The sequence below is a fragment of the Pundamilia nyererei genome, unplaced genomic scaffold, assembly GCF_000239375.1.
Source record: "Pundamilia nyererei isolate P.nyererei 1_Seehausen unplaced genomic scaffold, PunNye1.0 scaffold00112, whole genome shotgun sequence".
Lineage (NCBI taxonomy): Eukaryota > Metazoa > Chordata > Actinopteri > Cichliformes > Cichlidae > Pundamilia > Pundamilia nyererei.
The window spans coordinates 1,446,873-1,471,461 of NW_005187513.1; the positions used below are offsets into that span (position 1 = coordinate 1,446,873).

General features: G+C 40.3%; 1 protein-coding gene across 2 annotated transcripts in view; it reads right to left on the reverse strand.

The window, feature by feature from the left end:
• cgnl1 (cingulin-like 1) overlaps positions 1 to 23,947 on the reverse strand; it is a 33,273-nt gene extending 9,326 nt beyond the window's left edge. The window contains exons 1-12 of one of the 2 annotated variants that reach the window (XM_005741637.1): positions 23,640 to 23,947; positions 18,943 to 20,533; positions 18,684 to 18,778; positions 16,915 to 17,020; positions 16,404 to 16,505; positions 15,719 to 15,855; positions 13,606 to 13,744; positions 13,081 to 13,293; positions 3,007 to 3,213; positions 2,784 to 2,888; positions 2,547 to 2,699; positions 1,688 to 1,858 (exon numbers count right to left, since the gene is read on the reverse strand). In XM_005741637.1, coding sequence (XP_005741694.1) covers positions 1,688 to 1,858; positions 2,547 to 2,699; positions 2,784 to 2,888; positions 3,007 to 3,213; positions 13,081 to 13,293; positions 13,606 to 13,744; positions 15,719 to 15,855; positions 16,404 to 16,505; positions 16,915 to 17,020; positions 18,684 to 18,778; positions 18,943 to 20,481 — 2,967 coding nt within the window. In that variant the 5' untranslated portion in view covers positions 20,482 to 20,533; positions 23,640 to 23,947. Of the gene's footprint in view, positions 1 to 1,687; positions 1,859 to 2,546; positions 2,700 to 2,783; positions 2,889 to 3,006; positions 3,214 to 13,080; positions 13,294 to 13,605; positions 13,745 to 15,718; positions 15,856 to 16,403; positions 16,506 to 16,914; positions 17,021 to 18,683; positions 18,779 to 18,942; positions 20,534 to 23,509; positions 23,618 to 23,639 lie in introns of those variants that run through there. The other variant, XM_005741638.1, reaches the window with a different exon arrangement.
• Between the last annotated feature and the right edge of the window lie 642 nt (positions 23,948 to 24,589).

Consider the following 24,589-nt stretch of genomic DNA (forward strand, 5'->3'; position numbering starts at 1 on the left):
GAAAACCCAGAGTTTTCGTTAACTCAGGGTATACTTACTCAGAGTTTGCACTAAACCGGCTTTCTGAAACAGGGCCCAGAGCACTGAATTTCTTGGGAAAGGTAAGTGGAGGAGGAGGATGTGAATCAGCCAGCACAGCTTTCACAACAATGATTTCACAGCGCTAACATCCTCCTCTTCCTGTGCACCAGCAGGATAAAGATATCATAGCATGGATGCTGACAGAAAAAAAAAGGAAAAGCCTGGACACTGACCTTATCTTGACAAATGAACTCTGTTCACAACCACATTGTACATACAGACAGACATGCAATGTAGAGCTCCATGTTTGCCCAGATCAGCAAATCATCAAAACTAAAGGCTGGCCTATAATACATGTGAAAAAAGCCTGCAACTAATGACTACAGGTTTCAGAGAACAGTTCACATAAAAAGGCCTGTCTTTTTTCTTTTTTAAAGGCAGCCTCTTCTGGTTTCAAGAAAAAAATTAAGGCAGAGTCTGCCAATACCTCTTTTTAAAGGTACCCGTGGAGTTTTCATTATAAACAGGCACTGCTTTGTTTACAGCATTAGAGCTCTGGGACACTGAGTGTATCCTTAAGGACTAGCAAGCATGTTTAATACATTTCCTACCTCAAGACCTATTAGCAAACAGCCATTTTTGAAATCAGCATTGTTTACAGTCATCATCTTTTCTTCCTGTACAGGCACATTAGTTCCAACAAGTTCTACCTCACTGTGCAGTCAGGAGAAATGTGTACAGAACCCTGTGAATGTTACTAAAGCAAACAACAAAAACAATATTCACTTTCCAGAACTAGATTTCATTACCTCTACATGGTACCACTGAGTATTCTTTTTGCTGTGTTTACACTTTTTCCACACATTCACTAATACAAGAAAGTGTCAAATTTTTATTCTCTCAAAAGGTTTAAACTCACTGCTAATCAGTTATATAAGCAGGGCTCGCGAAATCGCTAGCGTGACATCCCAGAGCTAGTGATATCTCCGGTCGGGCGACCAAAATCTATCTAGCGATCGGGCTAGCGATTTTGCGGGCCCTGATAATCATAACTTTACACACAATGTGTCTCATACAAATTATCTACCAGAATTGCAGATAAAACACAAAATCTTAGCCCAGTGATCTATGTACCATTATCTGCATTACTCACTGATGCTATACACAGTTTTTGCATCACACATTGTGACATTTCTCCAGGACCAAACTGTTTCAGAGGTCACCAAAAAGAAAATCTTAACTGCCCTACCTCCATAAATAAATATTTTATGTATAAATGAAACAACTTAAGGCAAGCTCATTTTACATAAATGATTCTTTTTCATCAAAAACATTCTTCACATTCCAAAGAGCTAACAATGATAAACTGCACGACTAAAAACAATGCCAAGGGGTCACACACAAACAGAGCTTTTCTATTACTTGAATTGGCTAAATTCTTTCACTTTAATATTATGCTTTGGGTTTGAAAGGGCAGCGGGGAGCAGAAATACCTAAGTGCTGACATCACTCTCTGAAAGTAAAGATTGATGTTGGTAGGAGTGCTCAAACTGGCTGACTCAGAACAATAGCTCATAATGTGCTGGTCTGCACGGAATTGCTCAGATAGGCTGACTGATAACAGCCTTGATCTGGCCACTGTGTCATTTCTTCTTATTGTGTTTACCTCATTTTGTAGGGTTTTGGTAGTCACCAGGTACTTCTCCAACTCCTGTCCTCGCTCTTTGAGAAGCTTCTGCAGCTCGGCCAGCTCCCGGCGGTTCTTCTCCTTATAAATATCAATCTGCTCCTGAAGCTCGCGAGTGGACGACTGGGATGCCTCCACGATGTCATTCATCTGAAGGTGTGGTGACAGGGACGGAAGAGGCAAAAGAAAGCAAGATGTTATGAAAAAGTAGGGAATTTTAAAGATAATGATGTGGTTCAGATGCAAGTTTGATAGTATTTTATCATTTGTTTGCACATTGGACTGGACTCCTTTTATAGAGTTATTATATAACATGAACCATCTCAAAAAAATAATGTTCTTCTGGAAAGCTTCCTTTAAACAGGACCCTTTATACACCTTTTATTATTGAACCCTCAAGGTAGCTTTAGATGACTCACAGTTCATAATAATCCACCTTAATCTAATACTGGGCCCTGATGCAGCCCATCACTTCATTCACTCTTCAAAACTATGGTTTTTAGCTATTAATCATGTGCCTGAGATGACTATACTAGGGATATCCATCGCTAAGATCAAGTAATTTGATGAGGACTGCATGTTAAGAATGAGTCAACATCTCTCTTTTAAATAAAAGGGTTTTTTTTATCAAAGTTTTCTTGGTTACTCTGCTTTAGTAATGAGTCTGGAAAATAATTTTTGTAACAAAGGTCAAACTGAATAAGCACACGGCCTCCATCTTGTTCGCATAATCTAAAATTCTATTCTCTGCATAACAAAAGCAGACATTCGGTGTGAAATTCATTCAGATCAGAGTGAATAAGTGAATTAGTGAATAAACAAACACTCAGAGACTCACCTCCTTCTGAAGTTTTTCCACTGTACGATCCAGCAGCCTCCTTTCATCCTCTATGTCATTCTTCATGCTCTTTAACTGCTCCTTCTGATTTCTCTCTTCTTGAAACCTCTCCTCCAAATCGTTGTGTTCATTGCTGAGTTTGGTGAAGTTTCTCTGCAGAATGACACAATAACAAATGTGTCAAGTTGTGCATTTGCAACTGTATTATCTAACACAGTGAAGTGTTACTAATCTTACTTGCACATCCTCAAGTCGGATGGTCAAAGCTCTGTTTGCACGTGACATCTCCTCTTCTTGCTCCTTAATTTCAGATAGAGATTCTTCAAGTTGCTTTTTCTCTCTCTGTTAAATGGACATTGTTGCATATGAGACTGTCATTTAGTATACATATAATGATGCTACAAGTGACTGCGTAGAACAAAACGAATAATAGTTGCGACTCTGGAACTCCACCCCTTACCTCCAGTCGACCAACTTTATCCCCCAGCCTGCTCTCCTGCAGCTTGGCTTCGTCAATAATTCGGTTTAGTTTGGCCACCTCATTTTCCAGCTCCTGCGCCCGTCTGCGGAGTCTCTCGACTTCTTGAGTCAGACGTCCTGCTTGGCCCTCTGCTACACCCTTGGCTGCCTCCACTTCTGCCTTCTCTTGCACCACTGTGGCGCTGCTCTGCAGATCAGAACAAAACACAAGGCTTCAGTACAAAGGAAGCAGCAGTCTGTGACACTCAACAGAAAGTGGAATAATGAGGCATGATGGAACATTTGAGACCAACTCAAATACCTCATAACAGAAGCCATTTGTAATACTCAGTCCCCCAGTGGCCTTCCTGTAATTCTCTTACACCTTATAATAAACCACAATTGGAGGTAACTAAATCTGAGCTTTTATTAGCTTCTGCTGATTGAGGGTCAGCAGGCTAGCATTGCAGACCTGTTATGCTAGCCTGCTGGGTTAGCACTACACTACTACCAGGTATTAATACAGACTGTTGTGTGGTATATGTCTGCAGTTGTAACACAGATGAAGTTTCAGGTGCACCAGTCCTTTGAATTTGCCTTATGCCCAAATCTACTAATGCAAATCCTTTAACTCCTACATTTCAGGGTGGAGTAATGACACTAGTCAAGAACAAGCTCTAGCTGAAAACGTATTCCAAATTTTTCAATTCCCTTGAATCATATGCCTTCAAGATTGTAAATTTCTTTAATCAATGCCAGCATGTTTTTTCTGACAGCTGAAAAACAATGATGTCAAACTCTTGGAAGTGGAGCTAGAGCACATCTCGCACATCAACTCGTGTGCAAGTCGTTTTGTATTGTGTTTGGTAAACTGTGTTCAGACTCAAAGATAATACTGTTGTACAGATGGGAAAACACATGTATGCCAGTGTTTTGTCCAAGAGGATGAAAGCAAAATCAATAATGTAGTAGTAAAGAAATTGTTATTAATATCCATCCACAGGGTGGAGTGCTGTGCAGAAGAGAAGAAATGGGAGACACCCAGATATATATGTCAGTGCGCGAGGAGACAGAAACAAAGAAAACTGACTACAGTAGAACCACACAACAGATAACAACAGGTTTCAGTTGCGCTTACACCCTTCTACTGAATAACGTCAGCAGGCAACAGGCTTGTAAAGGTTTGTTTGGAAACAAAAATGTTTTTTGGTATGGAGGTGGAATGTAAGGAAACTGGTTTAGTAGTTTACAGCCTCAGTACAGCGAGGTATGCACGCATGTATGGCCGTGAACACAAAATTACAGAACAAAATCTGTAAACTCGATTTGTCACCATTTTAATATATGACAGAGGTGAAAGTGGTGAAACATTAAATACATAAAAGAAATGCTCAAGGTGGGAAAATATGCGAAAGGACTGCGATAGTACAATCATACGGGTCTTTCTGTGCAGGTCTTTGTTATGCATCACACACTCAGCTGATATCCAAGTATGACACTTCAGGTGTGTTTGTATGTGTGAGTGTACTAATGCACAAAAGCACACAAGGCCTTCTGTGTTTAAGAACCAACTGATTGAAAATGTGATCTAGCTGGTGAGACATAGATGAAAGGTAAAAATGTAAGAAAGCAAACAATGAAACCAAAAACTGGTTATTCATTCTCTGGCACTTTCTTACTGAAGAGCTGGCACTTTCTTACTGAAGAGCTACAAACACCTTCCACAGAAGCAGCATAATCACAGAAAGAGTGTCATGTAAAAATCTAATCTAACCTAATCTAATCTTTGAAAAAGATAAGGAAACAAACTGTTAGTAGATTTTAACTGCAACGCGGAAAAGTTTCCTTTTGTAAATTGTCAGACAATTTATTTACAATTTTTTTTAAAAAAAAGCTTTAAATGCCTAGTCACCTCCTGAATGCCCTTTCATGACTGATATAAAAGGTGCTTGTTGGTTAACACATCTTGTCATCACCGTGTGTACAAAGAGGCACGTCCTGTATTAAATACGCGATGGGTGCCTCCCAGTTTCAGGCCAGTCAGACCTGTTTTCCGCTGTCACAACATAACCGCCCTCATCACCCACTCACTGGATAATTTAGTTTGGTCAGACGAGAAGAGCAAGAAGGTTCTGGATTTGAATCAACCAGCCGCCTGAGCCTTTGGGTGGAGTGTTTCTATGTTCTCCACATACCTGCAAAGGTTCCTGCCAGGTACCCTAGCTGCCTCCCACAGTCCAGACATGTCTGTTAGATTACTTGGCAAGTTTAAATTGGCCACTATGACTATGCATTGGCTTTGCAAGCCTGTCCAGGGTGTATCCCGCCTTTCACCGTATGACAGTCGGGATAAGCTCCAGCAACCCTATGATCCCCAACTGGATAAACAACAAGAACATGAATGGATGCCTGGATAGATGGATGAACCACAAAAAACATCTGCAGATTTTATAAAAAAAAAAAAGAAAAGAAAAGGAATTTGCTTTTTATAACATAATACAATTTCTCACCAGCACAAACTGCAGCCTCAAAAGTGGCCAAGTTGAATCAACACCTGTCTCAGGAAATATGACATATAGTGCTATTTCCAGCTTCTGCCTTGGACTCTACTGCCATGGCTTTGTTATTTATATTGTACTGAGACTTGGTCTACTGGTTTTAGTTAAATCTTTGGTTGCATGTACCATCTGAAACTTAACATTTAAGAGCAACTTAGCTTTTGGCTCACAAGGATTCATCTACCTGCCTCCCTAGCCACCTATCCACATAATGTAAATGATAATAGTTCCCATTCTTTGCAGGGTGGATGTATCTTTATCAAATTCCATTACATTTTTCGCTTTATGTGCTTCCATAAACTGGCATCTGGTTGAATACGGTAAATAAATACTCAGTTTTTTGTGTAAGTTTAGGCTAAAATGTTTGAGATGATCAGATGTTCTGTGTCAAATTGTGTTACAGCAGCCCTCCAAATGCTGAAAACTAATTAAAAAGCTGACAAATCAGTTTTATAGACAACAAATGCTGGTAACCATCTTTATGACCACTTTCTAGAAAGATTAAACTCTATAATAAATGTGGATTTACCGATTAAATTACTGATTAAAGTGTGATTGTGTTGAGGGCAATAAACAAAGCTGTAACTACAGTAATAAAGGAATAACGTGTGGCATGATGGTGTCTGTGCTCCATTTCTGCATGTCCCACTTCCCACATTGGGTCACGTGTTAAAAACAAGAGCAAAGCCACCCAGCCAGAAGGAGAGAGACCCTTCTGCTGTCTGTGGGAAGAAGTGGGAGGGGATGCAGTGACACGATTAGTCAGTTTTTAATGAAAAGTTTCCCATCTGCATCGTTAATTTATTTTAAGTGACTTTAATAGACCTGCACTATAACACATTTATCTCACAATATCAGGAACACCTGTGAACTTAAGTGTTCATACTGCCAATAGAAAAATCTTTTTTTATTTGGCTCTTAGAGAAATACTGAATTTTAAATTTCTTCAGGGTTTTACTGCCTTAATTCTCTTGCTTTTCACTAGTACAAAAAGTTAATAATTTGTTAAAGCAGTATTAAAGTTTACCCATCAATCACTGAAGGATTAGTACTAAAGAAACCTCACTTTATCAGCTATTATTTGTTTATTTTGTCTATTTATTATATTCATTTATCACCACTTCAACTTGTGACCAACAACACAAGCTGACTTCAGTGTATTAGTGAAATATCAAAGAAGAATACGTATTAAGATTATACTGCTGTTACACTTGTCCTTCTACCCTAAACTCAAAGATTGACTTGGGACCTCATGTGTACTCTAACTGTTTACCTAGAGTTGCACATTAACTAACTTTGTGCAGTCTTTGAAGCAACTCCAATGCTCAAGCGAAGCGAATACTTAGAAAGGTCGTTTGCTACAGTGAAATCTTGGCTTAGCTTTTCCTACCGACCTATTAACAAACTTCAGAAAAAGAGTAAAGAGTGAAATCCTCAAACAGCTAAAGTGCTGATCATGTCAGAGTAACTTCTATACATCACAGATGAATTTAAGATTATTTCATTGGATATAATGGATTATTTAGTACATTAACTTTCACCTAAAATGCTTGGGCAACAAGTAAACAAATCCAAAATGCAACTCTAATACATTCAAGGTAAATGTTATTTTTAAATATTAGATTTACAGTAAACAGATAGAAAGGAAGCTTCTCCAAATAAAGACATTTTCCACACAGGGAGCTGCTAAAATGTCATCCTTTCTCCCCCTTCCTGATTCCTGGTGTTGTTCTTTGTGGGTTTTGTTTTCATTCGGGGGTTTCTTTTCTGCAACTTCAAGATTATAATTATAATGATTAATAGATGTACAAAGAACAAAATCCAAGAAAACCTATTCAGGTAGTACAAGTATATACAAAGAACACTACTGAAAGACTGTTTTCATCAAGGTGAGACTTTGATAAAGACTTTTTTTTTCCCTTCCAAAGAACACAAAAATAATTTTACAAGAAGACAGACAGTAGTGTTCTTCGGATACACTTGTACTGCATGATGTTTAGCATGCTTTTCTTGGTTTTACTCTTTGCATAACCACCAGCCCTACTGAAAAGCACCTGTTAGAGCAGCCATTTGAGCCACATAGTGCTTTTTAAAATAATATTAACACATTTTAAAAGAAATGCATTACATATATAATATGTAAAAACAGCTTGGGCCTCAGCTAAGAATTCACCATTCAAAAATTATCACCTCCTCCATCTCCATCTGTGCAGGTACAACAACTGATTCAAGACAGGAAGCTAAGTCAGATGGAGCAGTGACCAAAACATTTTTGGCTTTCCCTTTAGATGAATTTGCAATAGAATATATTAACATTTCTTACCTTCCCAACTTTAGTCAAAACAGAGGTTAAAGGTATGCAAATCTGCTAAAATAAGCACTAAAGGCTACAGGAAGTCTTTTATACATTGTCAGTGCACAAAACACCAGAGGGAGTGTTTGATGTGTTATTTGCATTTATCGGCATGTCACTTGCTTATTCTAACTAATCCTGTTCTTGTCACTGTGGAGTTTAAGTTTTTGACAGCTAGATAGATGGAGTTCTTTGCGGTCCTTGTTGGAAAGGAACTACTACACACACATGACTTAAGAAAATAAAACTGCCCAAGGTCATGTAGAGCTCACCGCCTTTTCTGCATGATGTCAGATTATCTGAACTTAACCCTGATATCAGGAAATTAAACTTGAAAAACTTATTCGGGGAGTGCAGAAGCTGTGATTTGGTTCAACTACTCAAAGTATGTATTACAAATACAACAGCTATCTTTAATTTAAAAAACAGATACCTGACAGACACCCGAAACTAAGGTTAACTGCAACAGGAGACCTGTCATGTACTAATGAAAGAAAGGATTGAAGTACAAATTAAAATGTGAAACCTGAGAAGTACTAAAATCTCCTTGGGTAAAAGCGTAATCAAATATAGTCTTGTCCTCAGAGAAATGTGAGTGGAAACCAGCTTTTAAAACAGTCTCTGTGCAAGGCCCCTTTGCAAGGACGTAACAACCAGACAAAATGGCAACAAATAAGTTCTATAAGAGGCACTGATGTTTCTTATTTAAGGAAAATTCAAAGCAAGACAAAGTACAGCTGAAGTAAAGCATTCTGAACCACTTTTTAATAAATAAATAAATTACAAAGCCTTTAACAAACAGTGTTACCACTGTTTGTTCACTCACAGACCACAGAGTGTCAGTAAAATCAGGTATCACAGTCCAGAATAAAGTTCAATCAAATGCTGAGCAGAAACAGAAAGAGACCAGAAAACTGCATATATTCTAGTTTTTTCAGGCCAAAGTTGACAGAAATGAAATAGAGCTATGAGTGAGAAAAGAAACACCCATAATACACATCCCACACAACAAGTCAATCCAGAGAATTTACAACAAACGCAGAGACCTCAGCCCACACATCAATTTACTATCACATTTAATTTCATGTGGCGAAGCAGCCTGCTGGCATTAATCCAAATACAAGATGCAAAAGTATGAAACAGGTTCAGATTCCTCTCTTTGTGGCCAAACCAAACAGAAAGCAGAACAACAAACATCTCTACACATCTCAACAGGAGATGAGTGTTTTACTTGACTTCTGTGAGATGTTTTGGCAGATTGGGCTCCTGCAAAAACAATAAATACAAAAATCCAGGCCACTGCCTAGTTTTACACAAACCTGACCCATGTTTAGCTGTGCTGCAACATTTTCTGAACTGAACACCTGAGTGAGCTGCAGGGTATTTAGTTCCTGGTTTTCATAGCTTTTAAAGCCATCAATCTATAAAGTTATCACCACAGCTCTTTGAAGACCAAGAAGTAAATCGCCTAATATTTCAACAAGATATAAACTGCTAATTCCTTGCCATCTCTGTCAAGATAATCATTTCCTTCCTTGCTTGCTGTCCTGCATCTCATGCCTCTTCTTCCCAGTCGCCTGGTAAATCAGCTCCCAAAGCTACGCTGGGAAATACAGAGCTATCATCAAACACACAGACTCATGCTGAAGTCTTTACTTTCAAAACAAGCCTGAGGGGGAACTCTTCTCTGAGCTACACAAGTTTGATGATCAGACAGAGAGACTTCAGTTCACACACTGGCAGAGATTACTGAAGAGGCAGGCTGAGATAGAGTACAGGCCAGAAAATGAACTGCATTTAGGTCCACATGAGATCACTGTGGAGTGTTGTGTGGAAACTGTGGAGTTAGGAAATGAAGAATACAGCATTTGGGATTGAGGTTAGAGATGAGAGCGTGATAACAATCTGGCTGTGTTACACACTGTGGTTTGGATCTGTAGGTGAAACATAACAAGAGCTGGAAATGATGCGATAAGCACAAGGCTCTGTCTTTACAGTTAGGAAGGGCTGAGACCTTTTAAAGCCTCCAACACTGAAAATATGGAGCACTGTAGTGACGGAGAAGCAACTGCAGCACCCTGAAGAGGAATAAATGAAAATATCTGAACCTCTCCCGCAGATCGGAGCGGGTACACTATAACAAAGCTGGAGCTGAGTAAAGAGGAGGTCTACAGGGTGCACATTCCCCACTCTAACCCTGACATTCCTGGAAACGAACCCTAATCTCTACTCACCACACCTCATCTTTCTGCATTTTTCACATACTAGCACATGTCTAGTTCCCAATGAGTACATATCTTTAGTTACAGAACATTAAGAATGGTGCTAATGCTGGTTAAATAAGCGGTGGCTAATTTACATAAAACAATAAAACCAACGTTTTTCAGCCTAGATAAAATTCCATACATTTCATCTCATCAAAAACACAATGTAGCTTTTAAGTTGAGACACAAAGCAGCCCCCCACCCTTCTTTCACAGGGGTCAGCCTTGCATCCCCTCTCTTGCAGCATACTGACCCACTTATTCTGCATGTCCCAACCCCCGCTGCTTTTATTGTGTGAAACAAACTCATCATTCATCAGCAACTGAGGTCCACAATTACCCCGACTCTTTCAGAGTGCAGAGAGAAGAGGGGACGTGACGCGATCAGGAACAGCAGCTCATTAGATTAGTGATGGCTCGTCACTGCAATTAACTAATATACAGAGGGATTTCGCGTTCCACTTTCCACCATTCCTGTCCACAAGAGCAGGTCTGGTCACTGCAAATATCAGGGCCAACAAAGAGGAAGGCACCTAAACAAAGGTAGCACTTCAGTTAGAGGGCAGGGTGAAATATTCACAATATGTATTTTAGCTGTGACTGCAAATTATTTACTTAATGTGTCATTTACATGCTGGCAAGACTGTCTATTTAATCAAAATTTGTATGCCATTACAATTGAATTACAAAAAATAAACAAAATAAAAAACAAGATTACTGAGATAAAAGAATTACATTGTTGCTTTGTTGACTTTTGATAAACAAGAAAGGTAAAACCAATTCAGAAAAACTTTTGTCCATTGTGAGGCTCCTTGAAACAAGAGTTACTGTGTTAAACATAATACTAAGCAATCATGGGTATGATTTTTTCTTTAATAGGGCAGCCTTGCATGTTGATTTGTTTAGATTTTTTTTCTCTCTACTTGCATGTTGCCCAGCATAAACAACATATATTAAACTGGTAAAGGAATGCCACTGCTTTAGATGGATACAATTTCATATTCTGCATAGTAATCGATACACCAGACTGGAGAAAACATTAATTCAAGGAAAATAAAGGAAAAAATTCAACAAGAGGCAGCTTTTATACCTCACAAGAGAAAAAACAATGACCTTATCTTGCCAAATGTTTACAATGCACTGAGGGTAAATCCCTGATGACCTCAGGCGAGCAGTACCTCTGTTTGACAAAAGGAAGTGTTCTCATAGAGCCTTGTTACACAGCAATGCTGTGGACCCCAACCAGGCCTCCAGGAAGCTGAGAACAAGGACAAGTTCCACTCGTGAAGATAAACAGGACACACGTGGGGTCACAAAAAACAACCTACTGACAACAATGCATCTTCAGTGCCATTCAAAGCTATTCTTCTCATCTTCTCCTATTTCTGAAACAACAGATGACGACCCCTCTAACTAGAAAATGCACTTTTTTCATTTATTAGTAATGAATGGCCCATCACTAACACTAATCTGGAAATATTATGTGGTGCAAGTGTAACACAGAAAACTACTGATGCACTCCAACTTCTGGTAAAAATGATATATACTAGTGGTGCAGAATAATACGGAATGGTTCAGATTTCTTAAGACAGTTGTGAAGCCCACCAGAAATCGTCATAATGATGATAAAACTTTCTCTGCGCTACAATAATGACCTTGACTGTAAGGCAATACTTACAAATACAGACAAATGTTTCTAAATTGTAATTTTAAAAAGTTCTCCTTGTAAGAAGACTAAGCCATTAAGAAAGACTTCGCATGAAAAATGATGATGAGCAACATTTAAATGTTACATAGCGTTTCGTTTTCATTTTATCAGTTTGCTCTGTTGACTCAGCTCATCCACAGTGAACTCAAGTGGAGGTCAATTTCCACTTCACTGAAAAGAACAAACAACTCACATCGCACAACTCTAGACTGAATTGATGAATATTTCAAGGTTTAGTACAACACATGCGAAAAGACGAGTTAGTAGCAGTTTTCTACATTTCTATTAAGGCGTAAAATAGTTTTGAGAAACTACTATTCACCAACATAAATTAAAGAGCATTAGTTTTAAGGGTCAGCAGATTAGAAAAAACAACAAGGCCTTTTTGCTTCCCTTTCATGCTTATCATGCATTTCTTTTTTATAGAAATGTAGTTACTCTGATTAAAACGACCAAGCGTATCTTTCTGCCTATTTTAAAACCAACTGCCTCGGAATCTGCATACTCAGTGTCACAGCTGTGTAACTACTGAAAGTGTAAATAATGGCACTTCAAAGCAGAGGACCAAACTCTAAGGATACATCCACCCTAGCCCGGATAGATTTGAAAACAGCGTTTTCGTCTGAAAACGTTCCGCGTCCACACTAGTGAGTGAGGATTAAAGAATTTGAAGAAAAACTATCTGAAGCATGTACAAACTAGGGCTGTCAAAATTGAGAGCAAACAAAACAACTGCTGTATAATACCCTCCACTATCTTTGTTTAATTGGTCACATGACTGCATCACATGACAAAAATGCATCATCGTTTTTGAAAGTCTCCATTTTCGCTGTCCACACTGCGACGCAAAAGCACCATCTTCAATTGTATTCATTTTCCAGAGCGTTTTCAAAATGCTGCATTTTCCTTCGAGGAAAACGCCGTCTCAGTGTGGACGGGAGACCAAAACGGAGAGAAAACTATGCGTTTTCAAACGAAAACACATTAAGTGAGGACGTTGCCTAAGATGAACTTAAAATCCACAGCAAACAGGGTTACAGTACCCCTGACTGTGCTTATACCCACACCTCTCTGTAACACTCTGTAACATTGTGCTGTGGGTGAGATGGCAAATAAGCGAAAACAGAGAAGGAATCAAAGTAGAGGAGAGTGGAGGAAGGGAACTGAGGGAAACTACATGGGAAGCTGAGTACCTGCTTGGCCTCCTCCAAAGATGTCTGCAGCTTGCTTATTTCCTTCTCATACTGCTCCTTCATTTTATCCAGCTCCTGATCATGAGCGGCCACCTCTTCCTTCAAAGCTCCTTTCAGAGCCGTTAGCTCCCTTTCTCGCCTCCTCAGCACCTCCTCCTGTTCCTCTTTGGCTAGGATAGCTTCCTGCATTTCTACCTTGAGCTGCATCATCTCCTATGGAAAATGCAGACATTTTGACAACTTTAGTCCAGAATTTGCAGAAGGAAAAAAAAAAGCAACTATAATGTCAATGTGATCATTTTAGCTACAATGTAAAGAATTTAGGAAATCAGTGATAGGTTAATTGCTATACAGGCTGCGTTTAGATCTTTTGAATATTACGTGAAACAGGAACTTAAAGGCTTAAATCTTCTATATTGTTTTATGAATAAAGTTAATTAACCCTAATGCAACCCCCCCCCCAAAAAAACGCAAGAACAATAAACATTTATTTTTCTTTCTATAACAAAGGGCACTGTGGCTCACCACCATAAGCATGTCTTTCTCTCCATCAGCAGCAGACTTCTTGGCTGAGTCGAGTTCATCATGCATCTCTGACAGCTGGTCCTGCAGGTCTCTGATCTCTGTCTGATGTTGCTCCCTTTCCATTTTCACCTGGAAAAGCCTAACAAACCATTCAACATGTCACAGCATGGTACAGGTCCTTTTCATACACTGCACACATGTACAAACATACCCATGCACCTGCGCCTTAATTCATGTACAAATGGCATCAAATGTGGTTGAGCTGAATGTAACGCCTCTAGAGCACACTCGTTAAAATGAATAACTGTATGATTGAAAACCAATAATTTCTAATCTGCTTCTTCATCTCTGAGGCAGAGGATAATAAGTGATGTGAGACACCTTAAACAAAAACCACACAGTAATAAATTGATAAAGACTGGCCTCAAATGCAACATGCTATAATTTTTACAAATTATTTATTTTTTAAAAGGTAACATACTGATTCAAGAGTAGACGGCATAAACAGAAATGTCCCTGATTGATTTGCAGCTGGAAATAAGGCTCAATTAATTTTAAAGAAAAGAGTCAGAGGAGTAAAGACTTCTTTGGTACTCTTCAAGCTGAAAAGCACAGCTAAGCTGAAGCTACAGATAATAAACTGAAGAACAAGGAAATGATAATTAAAGATCCTGAATTCACAGAACAAAACATTATGATAAAAGGACCAACACAGACACAGGGAGAAATTAAAGAAAAAAGCTCAGTTTTCAACAGCATGAAATTCTCATGAAGTGTTACACAAATTAAAAACACAAAACCATTGGCTCGAAGATTGGCAACTTTGCTACAATTTCCTTTTCAACCGTGCAGAGCTCAAAACAAAACAAGGAAGCTATGAATAGTGGCGACACTCTGTACTTGAATGACTGTGAAAACAATTACACGAAAAGCAGTTTGGAACGGGACAGTTAGTGCTGTGATTGAATGGTAAATGAGTCACCAGGCACACAGGAATATAGAGGGTAAAAGATAAACCTACCAAACTCATGGGGACACAAAGAGTTGTACTACAACACAGAGGTACTGATATGGTAACCACAGTAACTATCAACAGTCTGGGCCGTTTCAACAACAGATCTCCATTACTGTTACTTAAATCACACTTTTGATACACCTGAAAAAAGGAGGTGCTTCACCCACTGGCTTTGAGTATGTTCCCAACTACCCATGTGGGGGCTTCATAGCTAGTCATTAGAAACCAGTACTGCAGCAATACAAACAAAATGCCACCACATGCACTTCCAGTTTTAATCACTTAAGGACAAAAAACAACAAAAATCCAGTATGTGTGGGTTACGGGGGTGCATTCGTCCCTATGGCATTGGCAGCTTACACTTTGGGAACGTCACCATCAATACTGAAAGGTTTAAAGAGGTGTTTGAGCAATACATGCTCAAATCCAGATCACTTTTGGGTTTGTTTATTTTTTTAGTCAAGTCCTTGCGGATTTCAGCAAGACAATGCTAAACCACATATTGCATCTATTACAACGGCATGGCTTCATAGTAGAAGAGTCCAGGTGCTGAACCTGCTGCCCTGCAGGTCGAAAGTCCAGATCATCAACTGAAACATTTGGTGTATCATGAAATGGAAAATGGACTGCTGAGCAAAAGTTCTGAAACTTGTGTCCTCAGTTCACAGATGTTTTCACAGACTGATGTTAAAAGAAGCTACACAGCTGTAAACATGGCCCTGTCCCAACTTTTTAAAGATGTGTTTCTGCCATTTATTAAAAATTACCTTTTTTTAATTTCTTAAGGTGAAACATTTTGTCATTTTTTTCATCACTGTGTTGGACTGCAGCTGATGATGGTAGACTTTGATTTGGTGATCCACTGAAAGCTGTGGGATCACTCTTACCAGAACCAGCAGCAGGTGGAGAATCAATAGTCTACCATCACAAGCTGCAATCCAACACGGTGAAGTCAGAATTCATCTGCAGGATGAGAGAGTCACTGGAGAGGCAGCTGACAAAAAAAATACCCATTTATCTATTTGAAATTAACTGCTTATAAAATATTTTATTTAATACGCCTCTTAAGGAGGCAATTTGCAACTCCTTTACACTTACTCTTCCACTGTGGTCTGTAGGTCAGCTTCTGTTTTGGCATGTTTTTCCTTCAGGTGCTTGTACTCTTCCATGCTCTGCTGTATCTTCTCCTGCAGCTCCTTTAAATCTGCAGCCGTCCTTTTGTCAGCCTGATTTTTCTGTAAGTAAAAATGACAAGGTTATTACAGCTTGTGTGTTTAAGTAGAGACACGCATCTAGTCTTTTACATTTCTTAAAGTAAGCTTTAGCATTTGAAATGAACATTTTTATTTATTGTTTGCTGAAAGTAAGTTTGAGGATTCAGCGTTTTTCGATTACAGGACGTGTTTTAAGTATAGCAAGCAGTGCCATTGATATACCATCAGCATATCAATGGCACATATTTTACCCCAAAGTCAACGCCTGGCCAACACTATCCATATTTGATTATTTAGCTTCTTATTTAATTCCTTACCTAACAGATCAACTAAATAATGAGTTTTCAAGGGAGTAGCCTATTTGTTGCATTATTCTGTTAGCCTTTGTACTACGCTTAGTCAATGCTACACCCAAACACTAGTCTTTAAATTCAGCTAGTTGAACAGTAATCCTGTAAAGCTCCTTTTCAGCCAAACCCTTGATTAAAGGATATTCTCAAATAACAACAAGTTAAGCAATAAAACCAACATAAACAAGCTGGTCATAGAGACAGTCGCACTGTTCTTACCATGCTTCGTTCCTCTAGTTCTCTTTTCAGTTCAGACATTTCTTTCTCCAGTTCAGCATTTTGCTCCTGTAGAGCTTTGGTCTGAGCAGCAAGATCCTGGGCCTGGAGAAAACAAACAATTTAGAGGTGCTCATTTCTTATTAATCCATTACAAATACAAATGGAGACTAGGTCTTTGGACAGTAGTACCCTGATAAATTAAATAATCTTCGGGTAACAGTAAACAGCTTTGGTGTTAACATCTCATGAAAGCACACAATATTTAATCATCAATCGCCTTAAATAAAAATGAATTTTAATAATGAAACCAGTCTGGCTAATCTCCCACCCATTTAATGGTAGGCAGACTAAAGAATTAAGCTGGTGCTGCTCTTTTACTCCACCCCAATCACCACCAATTGTGATATAAAGATGCATAAAGATGACATCTTGTTTGACATCTCGTTGGCATTTAACACTGTAACTGTAGACTGCCACTGTGCACAAGCAGAATGACATAAAATGGCCTTACTTTGTTGTCGCCTTGCGCACTTGCTGTGGCCCGAGACTTCAATGTCTGTATCTTCTCAAACACAACGTTGACCTTTTTCTTCGTCATCTCATCATTATCATTGCTCCTGCAGACGTGCACACAGACAGTTGCGTTAAAACACTCTGCTTATCAAAGGTTTCAAAAACTTTATTTCAATGTTGTGGCGGCCAGAAGTTAATCCCAGATTGTTCTGGGAAAACAGTAGCTCATTCCCCTCCTTAGAAGGGGAGAGAAAGGATCATGCTGCCTGGAAGTGACACCTCACAGCACAAACAGCGCCATTATAGCCATCCAATAAACTGTTAGACACATAAACACAATCCAAATAGGCAGTGTATTTTATTTTCGGAACTACATTGGTATATAAAATGCAGCTATATAAATATATACATTTCAGTTTTTTTCTATTATATATTTAAAAAATGGCTACAAGGGCTAAGAGATCTCACCATTCCTACTCCAATAAAAAACGCAAGTAAATTTCTGTAGTCAGGTCTAAGTTTCGTTTATTTTAGATAGTAAATGGACCAGCACTTACACAGCACTTTTCTACCCTACCTGAGAACTCAAAGCGCTTTATATAACATGCCTCAGTCACCCATTCACACAGGCCTGGCTCTGCCTCCTGAGCTACAGCCACCCGCCCAAATAATATAATAATTACTGAAACAAAAGATGGTGATGAGAAAGAAGCTAGGATTTACAGTATTGGGTAGAAGGACAACCACACCCACAACGTTTCTACACCAGCCCTATTATTTTCAAATGTCTTTAAAAACTAACAGACTAACCCATTGTTCTAAATAGTAAAAAAACATCAATTTCCACCAACTTCAACTTCTCCTAAGTTTAAAAAGCAGCTTGGTCCTCGGCGTTGAACAATGCCCATTTCTGAGATCATCAACAGATGTCTGAAGGCCCAACGATCAGGGGATTTTCTAAAGTCACAGAAGAACATTTAATCCTTTAGTTCGGGTGAAAACATAAAATCAACAAAACTGAAGTTGCGCCATTTTCACTTGACAGCAGCGATAGATTATTTCAATAAATGGTGAGACTGACACTGAAAGCCAAACCCCTTAAATCTCCCCTCTCCTCATACACATGATTTTCATTAAACCGTTATAACCCCTGTTGCTGCATGTTTTTCTTCTGGGCCTTGGGAATGTAGTTCAATTTCAGCCCCTGCACTTCCATCTGTGCTTCCTTTCATTTGTCCTGTGGCTCCTGACCTATTGCCCGACACACCCAAACAGCTTCCTGTTCGACTTCTACAATACCCCGATTCAATAACACATCCAGAAACTGTAGTGATTGTATTAACTGTAACTTTCTCCATGAAATTGTTACTGATGACAGTATTAACTGTTTAACTACTGAAAGACTCGCTGGTATCCATAGCCTAAATGCAAACTCGATGTAATTTTTTTCAAGACAGATCGTCTCCTCTACAGAAAGACAGGATTTTATTCATTATTTCACACTACACAAAGAACAAAGCTGACTAAAAGTAGGATTCTGCAGGAAAACAAATTCCAGACAACTGGATCGCTCACAGCCTGGATGGGAGGGTACGAAGACCACATTCCTTCGCTTTTATCACAAACAGTCCAGCTCAGATAAAAAAGGCACATTAATTTACTTCCACAGAACGGTTTCTTACTTTGTGTGAACAACACTCAGTTCTTGAGTCAAGATGTTTTCACAATATCTGGTCACATTTTGTATGGGAAAAAGTTCAGACTTACCCATCTTTAAGGTAATTGAACAAAATCTGTTTTGCTGTCTCTTCATTTGTTTGTTGTGACAGCTCCTGCTGACCTTTCAGGAGATCAGGTGTTGCCTGGATATGTCAGGAAGAGAGAGTGAGATCTTAACAAAATAAAAGAGAGGAACACTTCTCTCATAGATCATATTTTGAAAAATGCTACTTTACTTTAAATTAAAACGAAACATAACTTAAAACAAACAAATGTAGGATGCAGTGATAATGGTCTGACATTTTACCTGCACGTCCGCGTCTGTCCCGGGTTTTTTGTTTGCTAAAGAAGATGGCCTGGATAATGACGATGACAGTGATGATGTCAAAACCTTTTCACTTTCCTCACTCGCTTTAATCTTAAACGATAGAGAAGAGGACTGAGTCTGAGGGTTTTTGTAACCCTGTATAGAGCCAACACCTTTAGAAATGGTGTTCTGTGGGGAGCCAGGTGCACTGGTGGCATGAGATCTGGAATCAACGTGATCTAAGAGCCAGGAGTCCTGACTTCCAGCTGATTTCTGCATCCTCAGCTGTGAGGGAAGCAGGACATGCTCCTTGGATGTGCCTTGATGTAGCTCCGTGTAGCTAGAGCTATTTCGCAGGCCGAGGGCGCTATCAACACTCCGTGAGCGCTTCCTGTCCTCTGGATTGATCCTGTTTCTGCGCCCCGCCCTGCCTCTGCGTTGAGTGCCATCTTTGCCGTCAAACTTCTCAATGAGCTCATCAACACCGGGTATAGAGCCTGTGTCAATATCTCTGCCTGAACCAGGCATAAAAGGGATGTAGCGACGATTCTCGTGACGGTTTATGGTGTCTGCATAAAGGGCCTCCATTTGTTCATCCATTGGCGTCTTAGAGGTGGAAGATGAGGAGGAGTGGCGGGAACGGGAAGAAGGCTGAAGAATTGGCTCGCTGGAATCAGTCCTGCGCAGGGGAAGGACATCAGGCTCACGAGGGGTGCGCTCAAGGCTGGAGGTGGCACTGCTCCTAGGGCTCGACACAGTGGAGGGCTGAGGCTGGGCTGGAGGAACTGGTTGATGTGGAGTTTTAGAGGTCAGCTTGGGATGAGCTGGATTCAGGGTGGTAAGAGGAGCTTTGATCTGTGGCTGAGACAGTTGTGACTGTGGCCTGCTCTGAGGCTGAGTGAGCTGTGGCTTCAGCTTAGGAAAGCCTGCCTCATTCACACTCTGGGATGTAGGTTGTCTGTTCTCAAGCGGCGTGGCATCTTTTTTCCGGTCAAGGCTTGATGCCCTACGGTGAGATGCTGCAGATCTTGGGGACCAACTCTGGGGCTGGCTCCCAGTGTCAGGCCTTGAAGGAAGGCTGTTGAAACCCTCAAGGTTCAGGGAGTTGGTCTCTGGATCATACGGCTGTAGTATCTCAGGGTGCTTCTGGAAGTTCAGAAGGGAGGATGGTTTCTTTCCTTGGGATTCTGTGACACCATTTTGGGGACCAGTATAATGCAACATCTTCTGAGTCCTGTACTCCACAAAGGGGCTGTTAGATTCAGCCTCTTTGCCACGTCTAAAGTCATACTCATCGTAGCTGTTGATAAAAGAGTCTTCTGTGTCGATGTAGCCATTACCTCTGGGGTCCATATAAGTGTGGGGACCCCCATCCTGGTTGTTGAGAACCACAAATGGGTGTCCATCTATACCTTGGACTCGGATGCTGAGACCATATGTTCCAGCTCCATTACTTTGTGGCTTGGAAGGGCGGGATGGCTGAGCGTAGCCCCGCTGTGGTCCACTGCTAGGAATGCCAGACACTCTGTATGACTCCATCAGGAATGCAGAAGGAAAATAAATCCCTCTCCCTGGATCAACTGGCCCACCTCTGCAAGGAGAAGATTTAGAAGCACTGGATTAGTCAGAGATGAGATGCTACATAATTCAGCGACATCAACAAACATTCCTTAGATGTACTTTCAGCCAATAATGAAACTTTATTGTTCTAGCTTTCATTTTCCCTTCTTGTCTTGCATTCCTTCTATTCTACTTGTTTCGCAGGAGAGACCTTTGTGTCAAACTACTCAAGTAATGTGCTCTAACCAAATGAAGACAGTGCCCTCCCCTTGTGTTGCCTGTAACATCTCAGAAACCATAATATCCCTCAAGAGATGAGTCAACTTCTGCCACATTCTTTAACAACAGAAACAGCCAGGTACTGTTTAGCAAGGCCTCACAAGTGTGTGACTAACAGGTATGATATAACGAAATGACTGTTTACCATGCTTGACAAAGACTATGCCTTTCTCTTCACCTGCTAAAAGGTATCATCATGAATATGAATGAGTTAAACCAGGGAAACATCTCAAAGCTGTCATGTCTAAATAACTTCAGCAGGCGTTGGGTTCAGTTCTCTGTCTGTGTGCACAAACGGCACAGGTGAGCCTTGTAAATGACACTGTTAATTGCAGCCCTGGGAAAAGTCATGAAAAGCGGGCAACAAAATGTTATCGAGCCCTTTTCTGTCACATGCATAATAACTACAGGTCTGTCAAAGCTGACAGATTTGCAGCTAGACCGTGAGAGCACAGCTGGCAATAAATATCAAACTGTGTACAAATATTAAAAGTGAGCCACCCGGTGTTTTTCAGGGAAGCCAGTGGAGACAAAGCCATCAGCAGCCACCATGTGCTTTTCACTGGACAATGGCCTTTCAATGTGTTCCTGTTTGTCTTGCTGATAGCATCCTTTTCTGATGTTACAATACAAAGATGGACAGAGGTGGGCCTGGAAGGAGGACACTGATAAGACTGACAAGAAAGGGCAAAAGCAGGATGTATCACATAAGTGTGAAATGGGTCAAGACAGACTTATGGACACAGATAATCATTTTGAAAACATAGTACTATGAGGGGTTTCATGGCAATGCACCTGTAAATTTGGCTGTTTTACATGTCTATTTTCAGGTTTTTCTAATTTGCTAGAAAGTGGATATTGCAGCAAAATGGTGGATTCCTCCCTGGTTTACCTTACCAGATGAACAGAGCTAGCTAAGGTAGTTCAACCATCTGCCTCCTGGATGCCTTACTTTGGAGGTTTTCCAGGCATGCCTAGCTAGGGGGAGACCCTGGGTAAAACAAAGAACTCCTTGGGGGAGATTTTACATGTCCTTTTAAATTGCTCTTAAGTGGGTCAGATCAGTGTAACTACTCTTTAATAATATATGAAATAACACACTTCCTTTGAGATCTTCCAATATTGTACTATTCTACTGCAGTAACTCAAAGAAACCAGTAACCAACTTTGTCCTGTAATTTAAAAAAAGTGAAAAACAGGAACCTTTATTTGATGGAATACTAATTAAAAAAATAAAAAAAAACATTTGCTGGTTAATCTGTCTCCTACTAATTTTGTCAATGTCTTTCATTAAGAATAATTTAAAACTTAATTAAAAGAAAGTTAAGTCCTAAATGTATGCCCTCTGTCTTTACAGTTTACACATTCACTGAAGCCAGTGGGACCAACTGGAGCCTCCAATGGGCCAGTACTGGTGTGTTTGACATTCCTAGTATATGTCACGCAGCCTAGGAGCATCTCGGGATCCCCCAGGAGGAAATGGATAACACTGCTAAGGAAGAGGAAGTCAGTAATACCCTGCTCAGCCCACTGCCACTGCAACCACCTTCAGATAAGCAGAAGGTGATGGATGGATGGATGGATGGATGGATGGATGGATGGATGGATCGATCGATCGATGGATGGATAGATAAGCCAAAAGAGACATTCATCTCTGGTTATCTTATCTGGCAGGAGATTTTAAACTAAGGCATTTAGCTGAGCTTGAAAAACCACCCTGATCCCCACGTATTTCTTCACTGATCAAATGTGTAAATGCCCCCACCACCACCACACACACAAATACACACCTGCCATATAAGGCATGAAACAACAGCTACCTGGGAAGCATTTAACTTAATGAAACTAAATAAAATCTTGCCTTATAAACAGCCAAAGTTTCCACCATGAAATACTGCAAGAAACTTTTGTGGGCCACTCCTAGCAAACCACGAAGATGATTCAACTCCAGTTTGTTTCCACTAGACTAATGACATGATGTTCCAATTAGCCAGAATTACTCAGTTTCACACGCAAACGGGAGGAGAGAAAGGCTGAGGTAAGGTGTCCTGTCAGGGAGGATGAGCCAGATTAAAGCCTGAGACGACACAATAGACCCTTTTATGCTCAGTGTATGTATCTGGCACACAAGGGCTCCAACAAGTGTGTTACTTTTTCCTCCCATTGTGTTTTTCACTCCAAAAAGGAGGAAACTCTCAGTGAGCTGCCTCACTGTCCTACACAGGGTCGGTGCTTCCTTCAATGACCCCTGTGCTGCCTGTGATGTCCATCCAGAGTGCAAGTTAGGATGCAAGCGAGGGTGAAGTGCAAAAAATTGTCTTTTTCTGTGTCAACACCTGTAGCCACTCACATATCAAAACACCTAAATCCAGATGGGACCAAACTTTGGAAAAAGTTGGAAACAAACCTGCCAGTGAGGGTTTAAACGGTGGGAAACTATTATTAGGTTACGTAACATGAATGGGAGTTCACTAATCTCTAGCGGCAGGTACAGTAGAAGCAACGTGACCTTACAGGAGCAATTGTAAACATAAGTCAGATAAAAAAACAGTTAATTAGATGCAGATCTGAGAACTGAAATCATACAGTAGCTCGTTAGCCAAAGTGAAGAGGTAGCGCTTTGATTTGACGCAGTTTCTCGTTATTTGGCTGCTGAGTGCAACAGGTGGCAGAAACACATCACCATCTTCAAATTTTACTCCACCTATTTCTCACCTGTACCACTCACCTGAAGTAAACGAGCTGTGTAGAAAAATAAGCGGCCCTTCTATCCGTTTAATTTTTTTCTCCTCCGGCTGAGTTTAACGGCTGTTAAAGAGTCTCGCGCACAGGACAGTTACTGATAGCTAGTTACTCACCGGCGTCGTTGCTCTCGCTTGCTCACTTATCCCAGGTTTGGAAAAAAAGTTTTCTTCGAGCGGTTTTAAAAGCTAAACTCTTTTGCAAAGTGCCCGCGCCGCACTTTGCTAACTTATTTGGTCCTGAGTTGTTTTCTGAGAGTGAGTGAGAACCGTTTCAGAAGGACGTTCTGAGCCTCCGGGCCGCTCCGCCTCCTCAAACAAGCGCACTTTACCCGCCCACCCACTCAAAAGCAGTCCGCTGGTCCTGGAGCAGATCTCACACAGACTACCCCCGAACTCCCAGGCCCCACTCAGTTTGGACCGACTCGGCTCGGTTCAGCTCGGTTTTTAGAAGCTCCTGCACTAGCGGAGAGTATTGTAGCCAGAGGTGACACCTGACAAATAATTAATTCATAAATTTTTCCTTCTTATTAACTCCTTGTAGTTCAAAAATGTGTTTGACATGTAGTGTAACACAATAAAAGTTTGTACATTTCTATTAATTTCTAAAACAAACTAAAAGTTTTGTGACATAGACTCCTGGGAAAACTTTCCACGTTACATAATGTACGCATAAATCCAATTTGTAAGTGAATGTCTTTAAAAACCGAGAGCGTCATCTAGTGGATAGTAAGCTCACCTGACTGCACCTAAACGCATCACCAGAAAGTCAACAATGAGTATCTCAGAGAGTGATTTAAAAGGCATGAGCTAGTTATTATGCTGAGCAGATATGCTAGAAAAATGCTGATGATTGTGGAGAGTGTATACTGTTTGTGTGCAGCCTCTGTGATGGTGAGCATGCTCTTAGTGGGGGGTGCCAATGGCACTGTGCAACTATAAACGACAGCAGGATTACAGTCAGTGTCAGTGATCCTGAGGTGCTGTGCTTGATGCTCAGTTTCCATCATAAACAGTCACCTGTAGCAAGCAAGTGTAGCCACATGCTAGACAAATATTATTAAACA